The following is a 21,453-nucleotide window of genomic DNA, read 5'->3' as shown; positions in this document are numbered from 1 at the left end:
AGACTGCAGACCCCCTCCTTGGATTAGAGCTTTATTATCTGCAGATGTCTGACTGATGCTTATTTATTGCCAGCCTCAGATGTTCCTGTAAACCTCTCTCAGGAGGCAACCTATGCTGTGAGAACATCCTCTTCCCCAGGCCCTGGTATTTTCTTGATGGTTCTACCACTCTAGTGAGGCACAATGCACACACTGTCTACCCCCTGACCAGAAAGGGGCCTGGATATTTTTTCTTTGGCTTTAGACCAGGCAAAGAATTAAAGAAGTTTTGATAAGTTTTCTATTTCACCTAAATGAAATACATGTGAAGATATGCGGGTTTGGAAGTTTGTGCCATTCAGGGCTGTTGAGGATGATGGGCTACAGTAAGTTCTAGGATTGAAAATTGTAGGGATTCTTATGTCATTCCTGCCTTCCCTGAATTTTGTCGATCTTTCAATATGACTTGGGAGTTTCAGATGTCTAGTAAGAGAGTAGGGAATTATTATGTTTTTTGTTTATGGGGTTTATTCATTGTTTGTGTTGATTTTGGTTTGTATTGATGGTGGCTTTTTAATGTAATCTTCTGTGGGTCTTCTAGGAGAAATGCAGAATATCAAGTAAAAGATATCTGAGCTTCACTCTTTACAGCAGTCATTGTACATAGAACAGTCCTCTTTCAATGGCAAGGAAGCTCTAGAATGAGGATGTAGGAGAGAAGACTCAGGAGTAATCTTAGGAAGTATTTCTTCACAGAAAAGATGGTGGATGCATACAATGAATGACCTCCCAGTAGAGATAAAGGAGCCAATGCCATAGTCAGAAGTTGATTTTTGGATGGGCCAGTGGGTGGAATGGGTGGACAGAAGGCATTTCCTCTCCAACCCCCATCCCCCCCAACCACCACCATCAAACTAAAAAAAAGAAATACCTTGGCTGGCAGGGATCCCTAAGCCCTGTCAGCTGAAGACATCCTCAGCAGGGCCACCTACTGAGACAAAGCTGGGCCTGGGGCAAACAATGCGCTCCCCTCCACCTGCTCACTGCCACCGCACCCTGCCTGCCACCAGCGCCGCCGCCTCACCCAGTGTTCCTGTGAGCTGCTGGCAGCATAAAAAAAGAAGCAACTTACCTCTGGCCGGGCTCCGAAGTATTTCCTCTGCTGTGTCCCCCACTTGTGCAGACATAGGAAGTTGTGTCAGTGGAGGCAGGAGGGTAGCGGGAGGGTAGCCTGCAGGAACACTGCCGAGGGGAGGAGGAAAAGGCAAGAGAGACACTGAACCAGGAGTGGGCGGGGGGAGAATTTAATGCTGGTTTGCATTAGCAAGGCTTATGGCCAGGGCCCCCCTTGAAGGCCGGGCCTGGGGAGATCTTGTCCCCCCTGCCCCACCTCTCAGTGGTTCTGGTCCTCAGAACATTGATCGTGCTCCCAACTGCCAACGCCAGCATCCTAGGCATGCTCAGTTCTTGCCAATGGTGTGCACTGCTTCTGGGTGGGCCTGAACTGTGTATGGATGGGCCCATGCCCACCTGTGGCTATGCCCCTGTGTTTAGAACAAAGTCAGATTTCAAGAAGGCATGGGACCATCGAAAGGCTTCTCTGAGGGAGGGAAAGAGAGAGTAATGCTGAGCAGGAGGTGAGGAGTAGTAGACTCTTTTATGTTTGTACTAGCTGTTAAGCCCATTAAAACGGGCGAGATTTCTAGCTACCCTCCTCGCCACCGCTCCCTCCCCCCTCTGTGCCGGGCCCCCTGCACTGACCTGATAGCGCCTCTCACCTCCGTGTGAAAGCGCTGCAGGCAGCAGCTGATCGCTCTGCTGCTGCCTGCAGCGCTTCCACACGGAGGTGAGAGGCGCTGTCAGGTCAGCAGGGGCCCGATATGGAGGAGGGCGGGAGTGGCGGCGGGGATGGGGGGGAGGGTGAAGGTTGGTGCGCGCGGTGCTTGTTTGCAGGTGGTAGCGTCCGACAGTGACTCCGACTCAGTTTCCCTCTCTGTTCCACCCTCTAAGGTCATCACGTCTTGACACGAGGGCGGGACAGAAAGGGAAGTCTCTACTGTGCATTTGCAGGTGAGTCGGTCACTTGCCGTTTATATGTTTGATATTAGGTGTTACAAAAGTAAGAGATGGCGCCCACAGAAGGGCAGATACATTAGAAGAGAATGAAGGCGGGATTCACTGCTATGTCTCTTGTAAAATTTGGTATGTAAGTACACTGGGATGTAACTTGAGAGCTCAGTAATAGCCAAAAAAGCCCCTTCCAGATACCTTGCCAGTTCTGGTATTATGGGCCTCTGGTATCTATCTTTTATCTCAGTGCTACACACTAGCTGGTCCCAAATGCAGAAGTCAGCTTCCTCTTGAGCATTACTAAAATTTGGATTCTGCTTTAACCAGGGGTGGGTGAGAGGGGCCACTGGCTAGAGCAGAAAGCCCCTATGGGTGGGAAAATGCCGGAGCCCACCCACTTAGGGCTCAGGCCCACCCAACAGTAGCACACATTTAGCGGTAGCTAGTGGGGATCCCAAGCTCCGCCAGCTGAAGTCTTCCCCCTGATGGTAACGAAAAGGCTGCTCGCCACGATACCGGCATCTGAGCATGCTCAGTTTTCAGCGCATGCCTGCTGCAGACTGCCAAGGTGGAAAGAAGCGTTTTCCCGCCAGCTGAGATATGTTTTTGATGGTGGTTAGGGTGGGTGGGGCAGAACACTTGGTGCCCACCCACTTCTTGCCTAGGCCCGCCCAAAATCTGTTGTCTGGTTACGCCCCTGGGAAAATGACTGACATGCATGCATGCGCTAGCAGCAGATGAAAACCCAGAAAGAGTCCTACTCCCCTCCTTTCATCCAGTTTGTGGGTGAGGGAAGAAGAGAAGGGAAAAGTGGTGGGTGAAAAGAGGAGCAGGGAATTCAGCACAGCTTTTCAAGGCAAAATTTGCACATAATTCCCCTACCTTTGCCAAATTCTGCACGGGAATAGGAGGCAGGATCAGCAACTCACATGACTCTTTCCCCTCCTCAGACAGACCTACTAAGTCTCCCACATTCAGTCTGGGGAGCCAAAACCCCCTGCTCAGCATCTTTCCCCTCCATCGGCAGCATGAAATGCATTACTAAGAGTCTCCTCCTGTTGCTGTGGGATCAGTCTCTCAATAAGAACTGCAAAATCTCACAGCTCTTATAATGAGCCTGTTCCAGCGACAGCAGAAGTTGGAGTTTTATTAAGGCATCTCCTACTGCTGGAGTGGGTGGCAGCTTGGTGCCGGAAGTGGGGGCTGGGGGACATGGCTGGGGTGTGTCCTAAAATTTCCCCTCTTAAAAACTGGGCCCCATTGGCAGCTCCCCGTCCTCCCCCACACTGATCATGGCAATAAAAGAAGGAGGAGGTCGGCTGTAGGCCAGGCTGTGTCTTCATTCTCTGCCGACCTGGGCCAAACTACTGATTTGAACCACACAAGGAACTGCACAGCCACATGGTTCAAATCACTGAACAGCAGAGGACATGGCTTGATGTGTGGCTGCTTCCTCCTCCTCTAGCTGCCTGATTGATGGCTGGAGGGGTGGGTGGGAGGGGAAGGTGGATATGGAGAGCAAGTTGTAGGTGTGCTGCAGAAAGGTGGAACAAAGAGAGAGACAGAGACCTGTGCTGAGAGGGATGCGCACTAGGGGAGGTGCATGGCCTGGGGTGTGTGCCTGGAAGGGAAGAGAGAATTTAGAGGGAAGCAAAGAGAGGGAGACAGAGTTTGGGGTCAGAGAGAGAGAGAACTGGGAGCTATTCTGGGAGTTAGACAGAAGGGGGCAGAAAGGGTATGAGAGGGAGAGATGAAGAGACAGCTAGGAGTCTTGTTGGGAGTAGGGAGAGAGGGAACAGGGCAGGGAATTGTGAGAGGAGTGGGGCAAGGTGGAGAAAGAACTAGTGTACAGAGAAAGAAAGCTGGGAGGTGACCACTCTGGAGAAGGGGCAGAGAAAGGGCATTGAACCTGATGGGGAGTGGGAGGCAGGGCCTAGGGAAAGGTTCACGCTAAAATGAAGAGAGAGTGAGCTGTGGGAGGGTGGAACCTGGAGAGTGATAATGCTGGAGATGGTTGAGCTTGAGGAGAGAGAGAAAAACCGGTGGGGTGGGGGATGGTATCAGTGCTGGCCCTGGGACAGGGATGAGCCAGGCCTTATGATTGGGGAATTCTGTATAAAAATTACAAGTAATAGGCCTGATATTCAGAGGGAAATACCCAGATAACTGCGGCAGTTATCTGTGTAGTTCCCCTAGCTGTGGCTATCCAGGGATATTCAGTGACACTGTCCGGAGAGTTCTGGGGTGGTCTATGGTTGGAACTGGGGCAGAGTTAGCAGTTATACAAGTAGGGGAAATACTCAGTCCACTAACCGGATCACTCTCCAGATAAGAGCCTTTTTCTTGACCTAATTGTATCCAGTTAGCTGTCCGGAGAGCAGTAGTGGCACCAGTCATCACAGAATCTGAATAATCAGCGCTGGCTACTATCTGGATCCAGTGCTGAGTATCTGGATTGTATTTAAACACTGTGGCCGGCATAAAAAAAAAAAAAATTCAACAACTGCACAATTTAAATATGGACTGGAAAGTATGCAGCATTTTAAAAATACTGTGCACTGAATTTTCAAAATGTGTATTATTTTAGCAGAATTAGCCCCAAAGTACAGGCTTGCCTGCCCCTTGCACCAAATGGCTAGGGTTCTGCCCGCAGAAGCTCAGAGCTTGGGAGGGAAGAGGGCATCAGGGCCTTTTCTTCTGTGATCACACCTATAAGGAGGAAGGAATTAACAATGCGTCCTGAATAAATTCTTTCATTAATCACTTCCTGGGCAGGCTCAGTAAATGAGTGGAGTATTTTTGTTTGGGGGAGGGGGGGTTGACCTTCATTATACTATACTTTCTGATATGGCAAGTGTATAAAATTTATCAGCACATGGCCAACAGCAAAACCTTTACAGTTAGATTACAGAATATGTTAATCATTATGGGGTTTGTTTTAATTCCTATATATCCTATCATCACAGGTGCAACCTTATGAGGGAAGTATGTGCAGCGATATTTGGGGCCTGGGACAGAAGCTACGTCATCCTGTGCAGTGCAAGCCTCCAAAGTGCAGGCTCAAACCAAAAACAATGATATGAGCAGTTACTGTAAAATGTTCAGCTTTAACTTTTGAAACTAGGATATATTTCAAACACTTCTGTCTAGTGACTGCAGTTTGCTGATGAGTGCTTTCTGCAAGGGAAGGCCTAAGGCAGGGTTGGAACAGGGGCCCAGAAACCCCTGTAACCTGGGTATGGTGAGCAGTGAATAGGCAGGCCCCTGCTTCCTGCAGACAGCTTGGGGTGGATGGCAGGGGTGGTTAGTTTCTTCTTTCCTGCTTGCACAGGCTGGGGTGCCCAGGTCAGGATAGGGCTGGTGAGGGGGAGGGAGATGCTTCTTCCTGAGACTGGGTTTACCCTATTATCATTTATATCTTCTACATGGAAACAAAGGTTAGCAAAAAATATAGGGCCTGATATTTAGCCAGTAAGTGGACAGTGAATTTGAAGGCACTGACTGCTATGGGCAAAACTTGACCTGGATATTCAATGCCAGGCCTAATCCTGATACCAGCATTGAATATTCAGGTACTGCCAACATTCTGACTGATACCCAGATAGGACAGACTTTGTGCTGTCTTAACTTCATCTGGGCACTTAACTGTTTAGCAGAATGAAAATTACCATTAACTAGGTAAATTCCAGCTCCACCCAGACTCCACCGCCCAATCTACCCTGGCACTAACCAGATAGGGCCACTTCAGCCTGCCTGGATTTCCAGTGGCTCAGAGAGAAAAGGGTGGGGGCAGTGTGGAGAAAGAACTAGTGTACAGAAAACTGGGAGGTGTCCATCCTGGTGACCTGACAGAGCACTGGTGTGCTGGTAGATGTTTAACAAAGGGCTCCCTCTCCCCCCCCAAAAACAACCTGTATATATGAATGTACCATACGTAACTTTATTTTACATTTTATTGGTACAAAGGATATGTGTAGGAAACAATTTACAAATATTATAAAAATATACAATATTCTTTATATTCCATATGGCCAGTTGATTTTCTCAGAATGCTTTGGTTGATTTTTGCCTCACTCATATATCTGTATGCAACCTATGTTTGCTATTCATCCAAGATTTAACAAATGGAGTTGCATCCCAGTCTGCTAACTCTTTTCCCAAAAATTTATTGACATTAAATGTGACATATTAGACCTGCAAATCAGGGAGAAGAGATGAGTCTTGAAAAGGGACAAGATCACAGGGAAGGGAGAGTCTTGGGGAAGGTTCTGGGATGCTGGTGGGTCCAAGTGGACACAGAGAAAAATTGTTCCCAAAGTAAGGATGAGCTTAGGGAAGTTGAGAAGGATTTCATCCGTACATACAAAGAAGACCAACATTTTGGGCTAAGAACACAGCAGTAAGTGTATGACTACGAGCCTCTCAGTGACCACCTACCTGCCCAGAATCCTCCAAGATGTCCACGTACCGCCTCCTCCTACCTTCAATAATTCAGCGCCTTCACACTTGATGTTCCTGGGCTGATGCAGCAAGCCTCACACTGACTCAGCACGGGCCAGCTGCATGTGGAGGACACCACACGCATGCGTTAGTAGATCAGGTGACCTCTGACGCTGCTGGCCTCTGCATGGGTCAGTGTAGGCCTTGCCGCATTAGCCAGGACAGAGATCAAGTATGGCTGCGCTGAACTATTGAAGGGAGGAGGAAGCTTGGGCATCTTGGAGGACTCTGGGTAGGTAGGTGGTCACTGAGAGGCTCATATACTCCCAAACCCCGTGGACCTGCAGGGGGTTCTTGCAGACCCCTGCAAACCTCGTTCTCGTGCAATGGCTCGCTGCGGCATAACAACTGGCTCACAAAATTTGTAGAAACTTAACAACTGGCTCTCGCAAACTGGTCCAAGCTGGCTCCAGTACATCACTGGGGCATAGGAAGGGCATTGAACCTGATGGGGTGTAGGGGGAATCAAGCCTAGGGAGAGGTACAAGCTAAGCTAAAGAGAGAGTGACCCGGAAGGGTGGAACCTCTTTGTGCTGCTGAAAATCCGGGATCATTCGTTCAGCAGGAGATATCTGGCTAGGAGACTTTCCTGCTCAGTTAGCTCCCATTGAATATTGGGCTCTGTTAAAGTGATACCAGTAACTTTGAGAGTTAACACCCCTTTTTTCGGGTCAAAACAGAATGAGCAAGTAAAGACTAATGTTGCCTCACTATGTTACAAAGATGGGTGATAAGGCATGGAGGAAGGGAGTGATGTGTTAGAAATACCATTCCCTATTAATGTTTTGAGTTACATTTTGAAATGTCTGAAATTCATTTCAAATGTTTTGACTTCTTGAATACCAGTATTTCTGATTTTTTCCTTCCACTCTTCCTGAAAGTCAGAGTTGGGCCCTTGTCATGCGGGTCACATGCCCCAGCCAGCAGAGATGTTTCAGCAGGCTGGTTAGAGTTTGGGGCCTTCCCCACTCAGCTCACTGGAGCACACTTTTGGCTGGGAGGCTCTCTGTTCCTGTTTCTGCGTTTGGAGCTCTCAGTCATCTTTTCTATCTCAGACCTTTAGTAACCCCTTCAATATCCTGTCTAGGACAAGCACATTTCCATTTTATGTTGTCATCCATTTTTGAGGATAAGTTATGCATAACACGCAAGACTTGTTTTGTGAGGGGATTTGGCTGATGATTTTGCTTCACTGAGCAGAAGTAAACAGGACTTTTCCAAGAACCACAGAGCCGGGCCAGGACAAATTAGAAGGCCTCAGAGTCTTGGAACTCATAATAATAATTAAAAAAAAACCCAAAACAAACCAGAGATAGAAGCAGATTTTTAGCTGTAGAGATGTGCAAACTTGTTTATAATTAAGGAAAAATCCAGTAGCAGAATTAATTTCATGCCCAATTAAAAAACAAAGAAACAAACATATTTTCCAGATGGAGGCTGCGGTCTGGGCCAAATGTCCCTGCTGGCCTCCCACCTGATAGGCCCTGGTAGGAAGGACAAGAGCTGAGCGCTTCATGGGTTTTGCTTGTGTCTCTAAAAAGACTTTGTAATCAGGACCCTGGGAAAATATAGGATACAGATTCTGGGGGAATATTTAAGAAGAGATGACCTGTCCTCTGTGGAAACAAACTTACACTTTGAAGTTCCTAAGTCAATCTGAAGCAGATGAGGGAGCAGAAGCCTCCTTCAAACTGTGGCCTAACAGCATGATCTTGTACAGTGCTATGTACAAAGAGAGTGGTCGGCGGTCAGTGCCGGGCTGCTTCTGGTGACTGACATTGAATATCCAGGTCTTTTTTGGCTGGTTTCAACTTAACTGGCCAAGCCGATATTCAGCACTGGCCGGTTAAATTGAAATCGGCCAAAGATAGACCTGCTATTTTGGTGGCCTAATATTGGCAGCCAAAATTAGTCAGCGATGCGCTGAATATCAGCTAAGCGCAAACCGGCAATATTCAGCGAGAAATAGCCGGCTATCTCCTGTTCACTGGATAGCCGGTAAAGTACCATTTAACCGGCCAGGAGCCATTCCTGGCCAGTTAAATGGTTTTAAATATTGACAGATTAAATATAGGGGCCCTGTTACCAAACTGCAGTAAAAGGTGGTTCTCAGTGTGCCCTTACGTGAGTCTTTCCTGCGCACTGAGGTTATTTGTACTGCAGTAGTAAAATGGCTGAAAATCCTAGTTTCTGTATTAATGGCCACACGCTAATTTTCCCCTTAATGCGTGAGCCCCTAACGCCACCTATTTTGTAGGCAGTAAGAGCTCATGTGGTAACCATGCGCTAATCAGTTAGTACATGGTAATGTAGCTGTGCTAACCGATTAGCGCAGAACACGCCTACCCTCTGCCCCTGCCCCGCCCCAGTGCTAAAAAATAAAGTTTACTTTTTAGCGCATGGGAAGCATGTGTAGAGTGCAAAATTATTGTGGGGTACCTGAGAGCACCCCACAGTAAGCACGAGCTGGTAATGCAACTTAGTAAAAGAATCCCATAATTATTGTTATGGCTATATAATGTCAGAGCTGCCAAGTTACCTATTCCAGGAGGGAGACTTTTTGGCCAGTCCTGAATTTCTGTCAACCTCATCTTGGTGCATTATGGGACATGCATTGATTTCAATGGATAGAGTCAAGGACTACAAATATTACACTGCTTTGGGATGTAAGTTTAAAACCACGACGGACCAAAAAATTTTCCCTTCTGGAATGGGTAACTTGGTAGCTCTGTAATGTGCTTCATACATGATTACATATTATACATATTACATGATTGTGTTATTATAGTCCAACAATTTCATTATATACCTCTTTGTAACACCAAATGTATATTTCATCCTGGTATGGCGATGCCACAACAGGTGTTTGTAAGCCACATTGAGCCTGAAAATAGGTGGGAAAATATGGGATATAAGTAAATAAATAAAATTAACGTTAAAGTATGCTGGGCTAACGTTATTATAAGTGTTACAAGCTATGGTATTGTTATGCAGCTTTTTGAGATATATATATATATATATATATATATATATATATATATATATTTGGCTGTGTATTAATGCACCTCTCTCCTTCATGGAGGGAGACTTTTTGGCCAGTCTTGGTTTTGAACTCACATCACAAAACATTGCAGGATTTATAATCCCTGCTCCTACCCATTGAAATCAGTGCTGCAGGTTCCATAATACAACAAGGTAGAATTGTCGTAAATACAGGACAGGCCCTTAAAGCTCCCTCCTGGAACTGGGTAACTTGTCAGTGGGAGGTGCAACTGGCTACATTCCTGCACTATCACTGTTCCCTTTTTTGTTTGTTTGTCTAGATGAGGTCCTACACTCTTGGGCTGGCCTCTCCTCTCAGACAGCCAGCAGCTCTCAAGGATGGCGCACCCCAGTGGACTGTGTCCGAGCCAATGAACTGTGTATTGCAGAACCCAACTGCATCTCCCGTTATCGTACCTTGCGCCAGTGCCTGGTGGGCCGGGACCGGAACACCATGCTCACCAACAAGGAGTGCCAGGCAGCGCTGGAGGTGCTGCAGGAAAGCCCCCTGTATGACTGCCGGTGCAAACGAGGCATGAAGAAAGAGCTCCTGTGTCTTCAGATCTACTGGAGCATTCACCTAGGACTGACTGAAGGTAAGAGGATGCCAGAAAATTGGGGGGGGGGGGGGGGGGGGGGGAGAAGGATAGGCTCATTGTCAGAGGCCACTGTTTAAGGCTGAATACATAGGGGTTCATTGATAATGATGAGGACAATGTTTTGTACTAATCAATCAAAGCCATAGCTGTTCACCAAATTTACCAGGTTTTCAGTCTAGCAGTGTCTACACAAGGAACATATGAAAATGTGAGTTTTTCCAGAGACCAGATCAGGGCTAACCCAGCAGAAATCATGAGGCCTCCTTGGTGAAGGGAACACACTGTGGATTCCTGGTATTTTTAAGGACTTTCCACATTAGCTGCTCCTTGAACTTTTGAACAAAATTAAGGATTCTTAAAAGTCTCTTTTCCCTTCTGACACCTCTTACTTCAAACTCGTTAATAGAGAAGCAAGATTGTCTAGGTTTTGCTGTCCCTTTCTGTCTCTAGTTTATTGTTTATTGTTTCCGAGCTGAGGAAGAAGGGCAACCTTCGAAAGCTAATCAAGAAATGTATTAAGTTATGTCCAATAAAAAAGGTATCATCTTATTTTCTTTTCCATGTTTTATTTTGTTTGATTTCTATTGATAACCTTAAGAGTGGACTAACACGGCTACCACACTCCTCTACTTGTTTATTGTAAAAACTCTTATAGCCCACATATCTCATAAATCCTATGTGGATAACAAAATTTACATATATAATATTCAAAATCTAACAATGCTGTTGCAGACCGCTATATATCACACAGTTTAATGTTTAAGGGGTGAGGGACTTCAGATTCCCGGTGCAAATTCACTCTTTATTGAATAGCACCGCTCTGCTCTGCCGCTGGATCTCTGTATTCCCAGTGCGGTAACAGGCAGGAATCCTCATGAGTCCTTATTCCTCAATTAAATGCTAATTCTTTTACTTTATAATTTTTATGTATTTTATGTAGAAATTAGCACTTATTTCATTTGGGCGTTTTCTTTGGGCATTTTCTAGTAGGTTTGCTCTACAGCAAGCTCCTATTTCGCTATCGCTTCATTAGGAGCCGAACCCCCGACATTCATGCCCTCTCTTGATGTCTGCCGCTTTTCTGCTTTCCGCTAGTGCAGTCAGGGCTGCTGTGCTGATGTTAGACATTCAGGGGCCCAGGACAGAAACCAGGGAGGGGCCCAAAAACTTACATTCAACCTATACCTCTTTAGCTTGAGGCAGGTTTGGGACCTCATATGGTATGGGAGCCCAGTGCAATTACCCTGTTTGCCATTCCCTAATGCTAACCCTGGGGCCTGGGCAAACGTCTGTGGGTGGGCCGCCTTTTATTTTTTTCAGATAGCCCTTCCGCTTTAATTCTTTTTTTTTGCTTTCTCTAAAGGTGTCAAAGAGCTGAAATAAACATTCCATGAAACACTGAGGACTAGATTCGGTAAATGGCACCTGAATTTGGGTGCTGGAAAAAATGAGTGCTGAATGCTGTTCTATAAACGGCGATCCGAGTTGGGCACTGTTTATAGAATAGTGCTTAGCGCCAGGATATGTACCCAATTTTGGGCACTAGGCTTTACACCAACTAAAATTAGGCGCAGATTCCTCAAATTCTATAATAGTGCACATATCATTAGTGAATGCCCCTCCCATAGCCATGCCCCCTTTTCAGTTCCATGTGGAAAAATCTACACTAGCATCTTTATAGAATAGCACCTAGCAAGATCTAATATAATAAAAGGCACCCTCAACGTTCTGAGGACAACGTTCTGAAGTCACTCAGACTCCCAGACGGTTCGTAAGTTCGTGGTGGTGAAGCCACTGACCAAGACTCGCTGCCCCGCCCTCGCGTCAAACATCATGACGTCGAGGGCGGGGAAAAATAAACGGATCGCGAGGGCAGAAAAAAAAACAAACAAACTGATCGCACCCACGCACGGTGCGTTTCAGTATATTAGAGTTACCTCCGTGGTGGCGGTTCCGGCAGCGCAGCGTCACGGAAGGAGGCGGCGCTCCCGACGTCTGTAGCCTTCCCTTCGCTGTGTTCCGCCTTCTTCTGACGTCAATGATGACGTCAGAAGAAGGCGGAACACAGCGAAGGGAAGGCTAGACGTCGGAAACGCCGCCCCCTTCCCTGATGCTGCGCTGCCGAAACCGCTACCACGGAGGTAAATTAAAAAAAAAAAAAAAAAAGGGATGTTGGAGGGATAGAAGAGGGTGGGCAGCAAAGTTGAACAATGGGAGCAGGAGGGTAGGAGAAAAACAACAGCATGAATGCGAAGGGGGGGGGGGGGGAACAAGAGGGCGGGCCAGGCTGGGACATGGGAGAGAGAGGAGCATGGATGCGAGGGGGGGTCATGGAAGGAAGAGAGGGGAATTGCAGGAAAAGGAAGAATGGAGGGGGCAGGGGACAGAGGAGCATGGATGCCCATGGATTGAGAGGGCAGGCCTCAGGCAGAGAGGGGAATTGCTGGATACGGATGAATGGAGGGGCCAGGTGACAGAGGAGCATGGATTGGAAGGGCAGGACTCAGGAAGAGGGGAATTGATGGATAGGGATGAATGGAGGGGACAGATGGGCATGGATGGATATGGATTGCAGGGCAGGCCTGGCCTCAGGCAGAGAGGGGAAATGCTGGAAAGGGAAAAATGGAGGGGCCAGGTGACAGAGGAGCATGGATTGGAAGGGCAGGACTCAGGAAGAGGGGAATTGATGGATAGGGATGAATGGAGGGGACAGATGGGCATGGATGGATATGGATTGCAGGACAGGCCTCAGGCACAGAGGGGAAATGCTGGAAAGGGAAAATGGAGGGGCCAGGTGACAGAGGAGCATGGATTGGAAGGGCAGGACTCAGGAAGAGGGGAATTGATGGATAGGGATGAATGGAGGGGACAGATGGGCATGGATGGATATGGATTGCAGGGCAGGCCTCAGGCAGAGAGGGGAAATGCTGGAAAGGGAAGAATGGAGGGGCCAGGTGACAGAGGAGCATGGATTGGAAGGGCAGGACTCAGGAAGAGGGGAATTGATGGATAGGGATGAATGGAGGGGACAGATGGGCATGGATGGATATGGATTGCAGGGCAGGCCTCAGGCAGAGAGGGGAAATGCTGGAAAGGGAAAAATGGAGGGGCCAGGTGACAGAGGAGCATGGATTGGAAGGGCAGGACTCGGGAAGAGGGGAATTGATGGATAGGGATGAATGGAGGGGACAGATGGGCATGGATGGATATGGATTGCAGGACAGGCCTCAGGCAGAGAGGGGAAATGCTGGAAAGGGAAAAATGGAGGGGCCAGGTGACAGAGGAGCATGGATGGGCATGGATTGGAAGGGCAGGACTCAGGGAGAGGGGAATTGCTGGATAGGGATGAATGGAGGGGACAGATGGGCATGGATGGATATGGATTGCAGGGCAGGCCTCAGGCAGAGAGGGGAAATGCTGGATAGGGAAAAATGGAGGGGCCAGGTGACAGAGGAGCATGGATTGGAAGGGCAGGACTCAGGAAGAGGGGAATTGCTGGATAGGGATGAATGGAGGGGACAGATGGGCATGGATGGATATGGATTGCAGGGCAGGCCTCAGGCAGAGAGGGGAAATGCTGGATAGGGAAAAATGGAGGGGCCAGGTGACAGAGGAGCATGGATTGGAAGGGCAGGACTCAGGAAGAGGGGAATTGATGGATAGGGATGAATGGAGGGGACAGATGGGCATGGATGGATATGGATTGCAGGACAGGCCTCAGGCACAGAGGGGAAATGCTGGAAAGGGAAAATGGAGGGGCCAGGTGACAGAGGAGCATGGATTGGAAGGGCAGGACTCAGGAAGAGGGGAATTGATGGATAGGGATGAATGGAGGGGACAGATGGGCATGGATGGATATGGATTGCAGGGCAGGCCTCAGGCAGAGAGGGGAAATGCTGGAAAGGGAAAAATGGAGGGGCCAGGTGACAGAGGAGCATGGATTGGAAGGGCAGGACTCAGGAAGAGGGGAATTGATGGATAGGGATGAATGGAGGGGACAGATGGGCATGGATGGATATGGATTGCAGGGCAGGCCTCAGGCAGAGAGGGGAAATGCTGGAAAGGGAAAAATGGAGGGGCCAGGTGACAGAGGAGCATGGATTGGAAGGGCAGGACTCGGGAAGAGGGGAATTGATGGATAGGGATGAATGGAGGGGACAGATGGGCATGGATGGATATGGATTGCAGGGCAGGCCTCAGGCAGAGAGGGGAAATGCTGGAAAGGGAAAAATGGAGGGGCCAGGTGACAGAGGAGCATGGATGGGCATGGATTGGAAGGGCAGGACTCAGGGAGAGGGGAATTGATGGATAGGGATGAATGGAGGGGACAGATGGGCATGGATGGATATGGATTGCAGGGCAGGCCTCAGGCAGAGAGGGGAAATGCTGGATAGGGAAAAATGGAGGGGCCAGGTGACAGAGGAGCATGGATGGGCATGGATTGGAAGGGCAGGACTCAGGGAGAGGGGAATTGCTGGATAGGGATGAATGGAGAGGACAGATGGGCATGGATGGATATGGATTGCAGGGCAGGCCTCAGGCAGAGAGGGGAAATGCTGGATAGGGATGAATGGAGGGGGCAGGTGACAGAGAAACATGGATGGCCATGGATTGGGAGGGCAGGGCTCAGGGAGAGAGGGGAATTGCTGGAAAAGGATGAATGGAGGGGGCAGGGGACAGATGGCCATGGATTGGGAGGGCACGGCTCACACTCTCTCTCTCATATACAATGTCTTTCTGACTCTCACTCTCACACACTCTGTCTCGCACTGTATCACAATCACTCTCTATGTGCCACACAGTCACTCACACACTCGCTTGGTCTCATACACTCACTCTCACAGAGAATCTGTGTCTCACACACACTCTCTCTCTCGCCCACACACGCACACTCTCTCTCACACTGTGTCTCACATACACACTTGCACACACTCTCATTCTCACACACACGCTCTCTCTCACAAACACCCTCACACCCAGACTCACTCTCTCTCTCTCTCATACACACACACTCACACTTTCACTCTGTCTCTCACACAGTCACTCTCACATACACTCTCCCAAACATACACACTCCGAGGAAAACCTTGCTAGCGCCCGTTTCATTTGTGTCAGAAACGGGCCTTTTTTACTAGTGAGCACATAAATTCAAATTATTGCCATTTAGCACCAATAATCAATTGTTAATGTCCAATTATTGGTGCTAATTGGCTTGTTATTCAATTAAATTGGGCGTACAAATTGGGTGTGTGCCCAAATTTGCACGCACATTTATGAGCACCATTTTATAGAATTTGGAAGTGTTTCATCTACCTCTATACGCAATAAAGAAATTTGCGGTAATTTTCCATTTTCCACACACTAAGGGCCCTGTTTACTAAGCAGCGCTAAGGGCGTGCTAGTGTTTGTAGCTCACGCTAATGATTAGCATGCACTAAATGCTAAAGTTGCCCAATATGGGCAACTCCAGCATTTAGCACGCGCTAAAAACTCTAGCACACCTTAGTAAACAGGGCTCTAACTGCGTATTTTTTTTTTCCAAAATATTTTTGGAGGGAGCATGTTATGGGCGGGGAATGGATGTAGAAGAGTTATTCAGCTAGCGTATTCTGATTAGTGTGTGCTAACTCGATAACACAGGGTTAATACAGGAGTACTTAGTGCCTCCTAAATTGGAGGCAGTGATTGCTTCCATGTTAACTTTCTGCAGGTACTGTACACTAATGGAAACATTAACACATAGCCTTATTAAAAAGAAAAATGCTTTAAAAAAGTGCTGCTTTGAATCTGGACTTAGGCCCTGATGCACAAAGTCTCCATAAAAAAACTGTTGTTTTGAGGTTCCCCGTAAAAGATGAATGATTCCCTAATAGTGAGCAATGCAGAGAGGAAATCTCATGCAATGAGCTGATCACAATTGCAGATTATTTGCATGTTAGGGAAAAAGCTAGTGCATGCGTAGTAGGGACCACCCATTAAACAGACAGCCGCAAAACAAATCCCTTCATCTGTCAAGCCTCCGTTGAATACAAGCTGTGTGTTTGAAAGCCTTGTGTAGCCTTTTTTTTTTCTAAACTTTTTTGGCTATCAAATGGTTCCAGAGCCATTCAGAGCAGAGGCAGAATCTTCAACATGTATTCAAATACAGGACGGCTCAGTGACCATCAGCTTACCCCAGATTGCATTTCCCAAAGGCCTCTTCCCACTTTAAGCACTCGAAGCATTTAAGATCAGACACCAGGCAGACAGTTGCTGCACATCATTTAGTTGGTGCTGGGGCTACATCAGTTAATGCTGCCTTTGCCGGGCGAGTCCGTGCCCGCCCACCCTTCAGCAGTGTTGTATAGTAACTTAAGTAAATGTAAGATGGCTGAGGGGAGAGATGATAGAGGTCTATAAAATAATGAGTGGAGTGGAATGGGTAGACGTGAATCATTTGTTTACTCTTTCCAAAACTACTAGGACTAGGGGGCATGCGATGAAGCTACAAAGTAATGAATTTAATATGAATCGGAGAACATTTTTCTTCACTCAGCGTGTAATTAAACTCTGGAATTCATTGCCAGAGAATGTGGTAAATGCAGTTAGCTTAGCGAGGTTTAAAAAAGGTCTGGACGGCTTCCTAAAGGAAAAATCCATAGACCATTATTAAATTGACTTGGGGAAAATCCACTGCTTAATTCTGGAATAAGCAGCATAAAATGAATTGAACTTTTTCGGGATCTTGCCAGGTATTTGTGACCTGGATTGGCCACTGTTGGAAACAGGATGCTGGGCTTGATGGACCTTTGGTCTGTCCCAGTGTGGCAATACTTATGTACTTAAGCAGTGCATTTTTTCTAGCAAAAAAGGTGCCGGTACTCAAATGCTAGGCCACTCTTCAGGGGTGGGGTGATCACTGAGGGACCCATCCCACAATAGCCAGGCCCCCTGCAACTAGTCACAGAATCTATGACAAGGCAGAGTTGATTTGTAGAGCCTGAGCTCTCATTAAAACTTGGGGTCCATGGGTCAATTTTAGCAGACAATGGAAAAGGTGCTGGTACTCAGTACCCCCAAGTACCCCCTCAAAAAAAGCCCTGTACTTAAGTAAAAGTTTTGTTACTTTTACTTGTAAAGAAGTACAGGATAACATTTGCTACTTTTACTTTTACTGAAGTAACAATTTTGCCAATTTTTACTACTTTCAGTCAGTTACATCTGATGCTTGCAGTCAGGGCCGGTCTTAGGCCGAGGAGACCGAGGCGGCCGCATAGGGCCTCGCGCTTAAGGGGGCCCGCGCGGCGCACCTCAGTCAGCTTGAGCTTCCTCCGCTCCATCCCCGGCGCTTTAAATTTACCTTGCTCCGCCTCCAACGTCTGCGCAGCGTCAGTGAAAGCGCTGCCTGTCTGACGTCTCTCCACCAGCCTTCCCTTCTCTCGTTCGTTCCCTCTGTGTCCTGTCTTCGAGGAAATGACGTCAGAAGAAGGCGGGGCTCTGAGGGAACGAACGAGAGAAGGGAAGGCTGGTGGAGAGGTGTCAGACAGGCAGCGCTTTCACTGACGCTGCGCAGACGTCGGAGGCAGAGCGAGGCAAATTTAAATAGTTGAACTAGAAGAGAGAAGAGGGCGGGCAGGTGGACATGGGAGCGGGAGGGATGGGGAGAGAGGAGCATTGACAAGGATGGACATGGATGGGAGGGCAGGGCCCAGGGAGAGAGATGGACTTAGATGGGAGGGCAGGGCCCAGGGAGAGAGGATTAATTGCTGGACATGGAGGAGAATTGCTGGATATGGATAGATGGGGGTGGCAGGGGAGAGACGAGCATCGATGGACATGGATGGAGGACAGGACCCAGGGAGAGAGGCGAAATTGCTGGACATGGCGGGGAGGGCAGGGGAGAGAGGAGAATTGCTGGATATGGATGGATGGAGGAGGGAAGGGGAGAGAGGAGCATCGATGGACAAGGATGGACATGGATGGGAGGACAGGGCCCAGGGAGAGAGAGGAGAAATTGCTGGACATGGAGGGGAGGGCAGGGGAGAGGGGAGAGAGGAGAAATGTTGGGCAGGAATGGAGGGAAGGAAAGACAAAGGAAGGAGATGTACATGGATGGAGAGGAAGGGAGAGAGGAGAAATGCTGGACATGGATGTAGGGGAGGGGAGGAACGTAGATGCACAGGGATGGAGGGGAGTGAGGAGAAATGCTGGATATGGATGGAGGGCAAATTGCTGAATTTAAGGGCTGGATCAGAACACTTTGAAGGCAGATGCTGAAACTGGAGAAAGGATAGGGACAGGGCTACAGATGGTAGACAGGACACATAAGGACACAGGAGGATAGTGGACATGGTGAGAGAAAAAATATCAAATGGAAAGAAGACACTGCATAAAACAGAAGACACTGGGGCCAAAGCGAATAGAAAAACTAAATGATCAAACAACAAAGGTAGAAAAAAAGTATTTTATTCAGAATTTATTAATTGGAATATGTCAGCTTTTGGAAATGTGCATCTGTGATATTTTGCATGTAAGTTTCAATTTTTCTAGTATTGCTGCATGCTGAGTCTGACTTCTTGAGTTAACTTTCCAGTTCAGTATTTTGCCTTCTTATCTGTGTCATGTGTTTTTCATGTGTGATCAAGGTGCAGTATCCTGCTAGCGTGTAGTATTTGCAGCCCTTTTTTTTTTTTCACGAGGTAGTGTATTGGTGTTTTAGAGCCTGGTGTAATTACAGTGCTGTCTTTCCATGCATAAGGTTGTAGCTCGTCCTGTCCTTGGAATTAGTGCTGTTATGGTTTGGTAAGGTTATGAGTGTGTTTTTGCACAAGTTTGTGTATAGTGTTTTGCAGTGGAGAGATTGTGTGTCCGCACTTCTGACCCCCCGGGGTTATGAGAATTGGAACTACTAATTGTAGTGGACTTAAACTGAATAATTTCTGGGGGGGGAGGGGGGTCATGATAGCATTGTGCTTATTATTTCAATCAGTTTTTCTGTACAAGTTTAGCTTCATTTGTCTTTATTTGAAATTTCATAAATAAAAATTTTTCTAAAAATTGAATAATCTTATCAATGGGGTGGAGCTGGGGTGGAGCTGGGGTGGGGCGGGGCTAGGATGGGGCCCCACCAAATTGGTCTGCACATGGCCCCGCACTTGCTAAGACCGGCCCTGCTTGCAGTTAGAAGTAAAAATGGAAACAAGATGTAAATGACAATTCCTCAGTAAACCAATTGAAACAGCAAAAGTGGGAACAGGATTTTGCTATTGCAAACCTTGTCACGCAAACAGTGGATCATCTCATCATAAGTTTTGCTTTTCAGTGAATATAACCTATAAGAACAGTGGAGTTGCCTGTGTTTTTTGAACTGGTTAGTGGTCTCTAGCCAAACAGAACAGTGATGAGTTGGGTCACTTTGAAGCGGAGGTGAAGCTGAAGCTGGTTGCAATTGGTGAACAGACATATGTCTGTACCACAACAGACTGCACGTCATCCCATGGGACATTTTTCATTGGGGTAACTGCTTATCTGACCTTAAGACTAAAGAGTTCCCACACATTTGACATTCTTGCATCAGTTCTCGAAGATATTCAAATAGAGTTTGCCATCAGATGAAAAACTGTTGGAACAACAACAGACAATGATTTCAAGTTTGCGAAAAGCCTGCTTTGTAATTGGACAGCATGATGATGATAATGAAGATAAAGATGAAGATGCAAGTGATGAATTAGACAGCACTACTTCTAATGCAGATTATAATGACAATAATGATGATAAAGTATTTTTTGGCTATACAGAAGTCGAGTGTTTCAGATATTCCCATGATCAAAACCTGCAGACCCAGTCAGAAGACATCAGTAATATTGCAGCCTGTCCTGATTTGAATGAACTTTTTATCAGACTGAACTATGTAGTGGTTGAACTTTTTTTTTTAGCTGTGCTGGATGAATGACTCACAAGCATACTCGCATGAGTGACAGTCATTTTCAATAACTAAGTTTTACTAAAAGTAAAGTGGATTGTAGAGCAATAAAGTTATTGGGTAAAAATGTTAATAATAGTTGCATTCATTGTAGTTGCGGGTACATTTTACTCAAAAAGTATTATATTAGGCAATAACTTTTTTTTTTTACTTTGACTTAACCCATTAATACCCAATGTACAAATCAATTTGTTCCCATATGGCTAATTATGGGAACATTGGGGACTAATGGGTTAAGTAAATTTTTAAATGTGTTCTTCACTGTACTTTTAACTTTTACATAAGTATTAAAGTATACATGTATTTGTACTTTTACTTAAGTACTTTTGCCTAGTACTTTGAACATCACTGCCCTCCGGTGAGCTCCACAACAAGCCAGGGTTGAAAGTGGTGGGTAGAGGAGAACAGACAATGGGGCATCCTGCGCTGCCAGCCTCAGCGCATTGCTGCTTCGAGTTCTTGCATGGGTCGTAAGGAGGCCCAATCTTCCGCCCTACCCCATTCCCCAACCCCGCACACAAATAGAAGAAAAAAAAAAAGTCGAACGTCCTGTTGCTGGCTGTTACCTCCCTTAGGCTTATTTCTGCTACTTTTTCTGATCCTCATACCCTTCCAGAATCTGCTCCCTTCAATTTCCTTCCCGAAGTTCAGGCTCCATCATTGCCCGTTTTTTCTCTACCCCCACCTAGCTTCCTTTCCACCTCTTCACAGGCTCCCTGCTCCTCTCACTTCTGTAGCAACACCCACTACCCAAATGCTCCACAGCTCCTCCACAGTGCAGGGGTTCCGACACTAGTACTGATGAATGCAGTCTACCAATACTGCTGAGACCTTGTGGAGTAACTCGCCATGCTCTGGCAGAAAGAAATCCGGCATGCACAGGATTCTTCTTGAAGGTCGCAATTCTCATGGAAGTATCACAGCAGAGAGAGGCCACCGTCATGCTATAACTGCTCCTGACCTCCCATTAAAAAAAAAATGTATTAGGATTTATTTACCGCCTTTTTGAAGGAATTCACTCAAGGCGGTGTACAGTAAGAATAGATCAAACATGAGCAATAGGCAATTTCAGCCTATAGGACGGCTCGCCCACCAGCCTGCCCGTTTGTCCAGAAATCCGGACAAATGGGCAGATTGGCAAAACCCGCCCGGTTGCCCGGACATATCCTCAAAAAGAGGTAAATCCGGACATATGGTAACCCTACCTGTGGCCCCACGTAGCTACGCCCCTGATCCAGACACTCTTTTAATCCTATCCAGGGCTGGTGGAATGCGTTAAGCAGGGTATGCCCGGCAGGGGGA

General features: G+C 47.2%; 1 protein-coding gene across 2 annotated transcripts in view; it reads left to right on the top strand.

The window, feature by feature from the left end:
* The window catches only part of GFRA2 (GDNF family receptor alpha 2), a 149,771-nt gene that overhangs the window by 7,451 nt on the left and 120,867 nt on the right, over positions 1 to 21,453 (top strand). For both annotated transcript variants that reach the window (XM_030201973.1, XM_030201972.1), the window contains exon 2: positions 9,873 to 10,187. In XM_030201973.1, the coding sequence (XP_030057833.1) occupies positions 9,873 to 10,187 (315 nt within the window). The remainder of the gene's footprint in view (positions 1 to 9,872; positions 10,188 to 21,453) is intronic.

Source organism: Microcaecilia unicolor, chromosome 4 (genome assembly GCF_901765095.1).
Source record: "Microcaecilia unicolor chromosome 4, aMicUni1.1, whole genome shotgun sequence".
NCBI classification, from domain to species: domain Eukaryota; kingdom Metazoa; phylum Chordata; class Amphibia; order Gymnophiona; family Siphonopidae; genus Microcaecilia; species Microcaecilia unicolor.
Note: the sequence above shows the minus strand (reverse complement) of the source record. Positions and strands in the feature narration are given on the sequence as shown.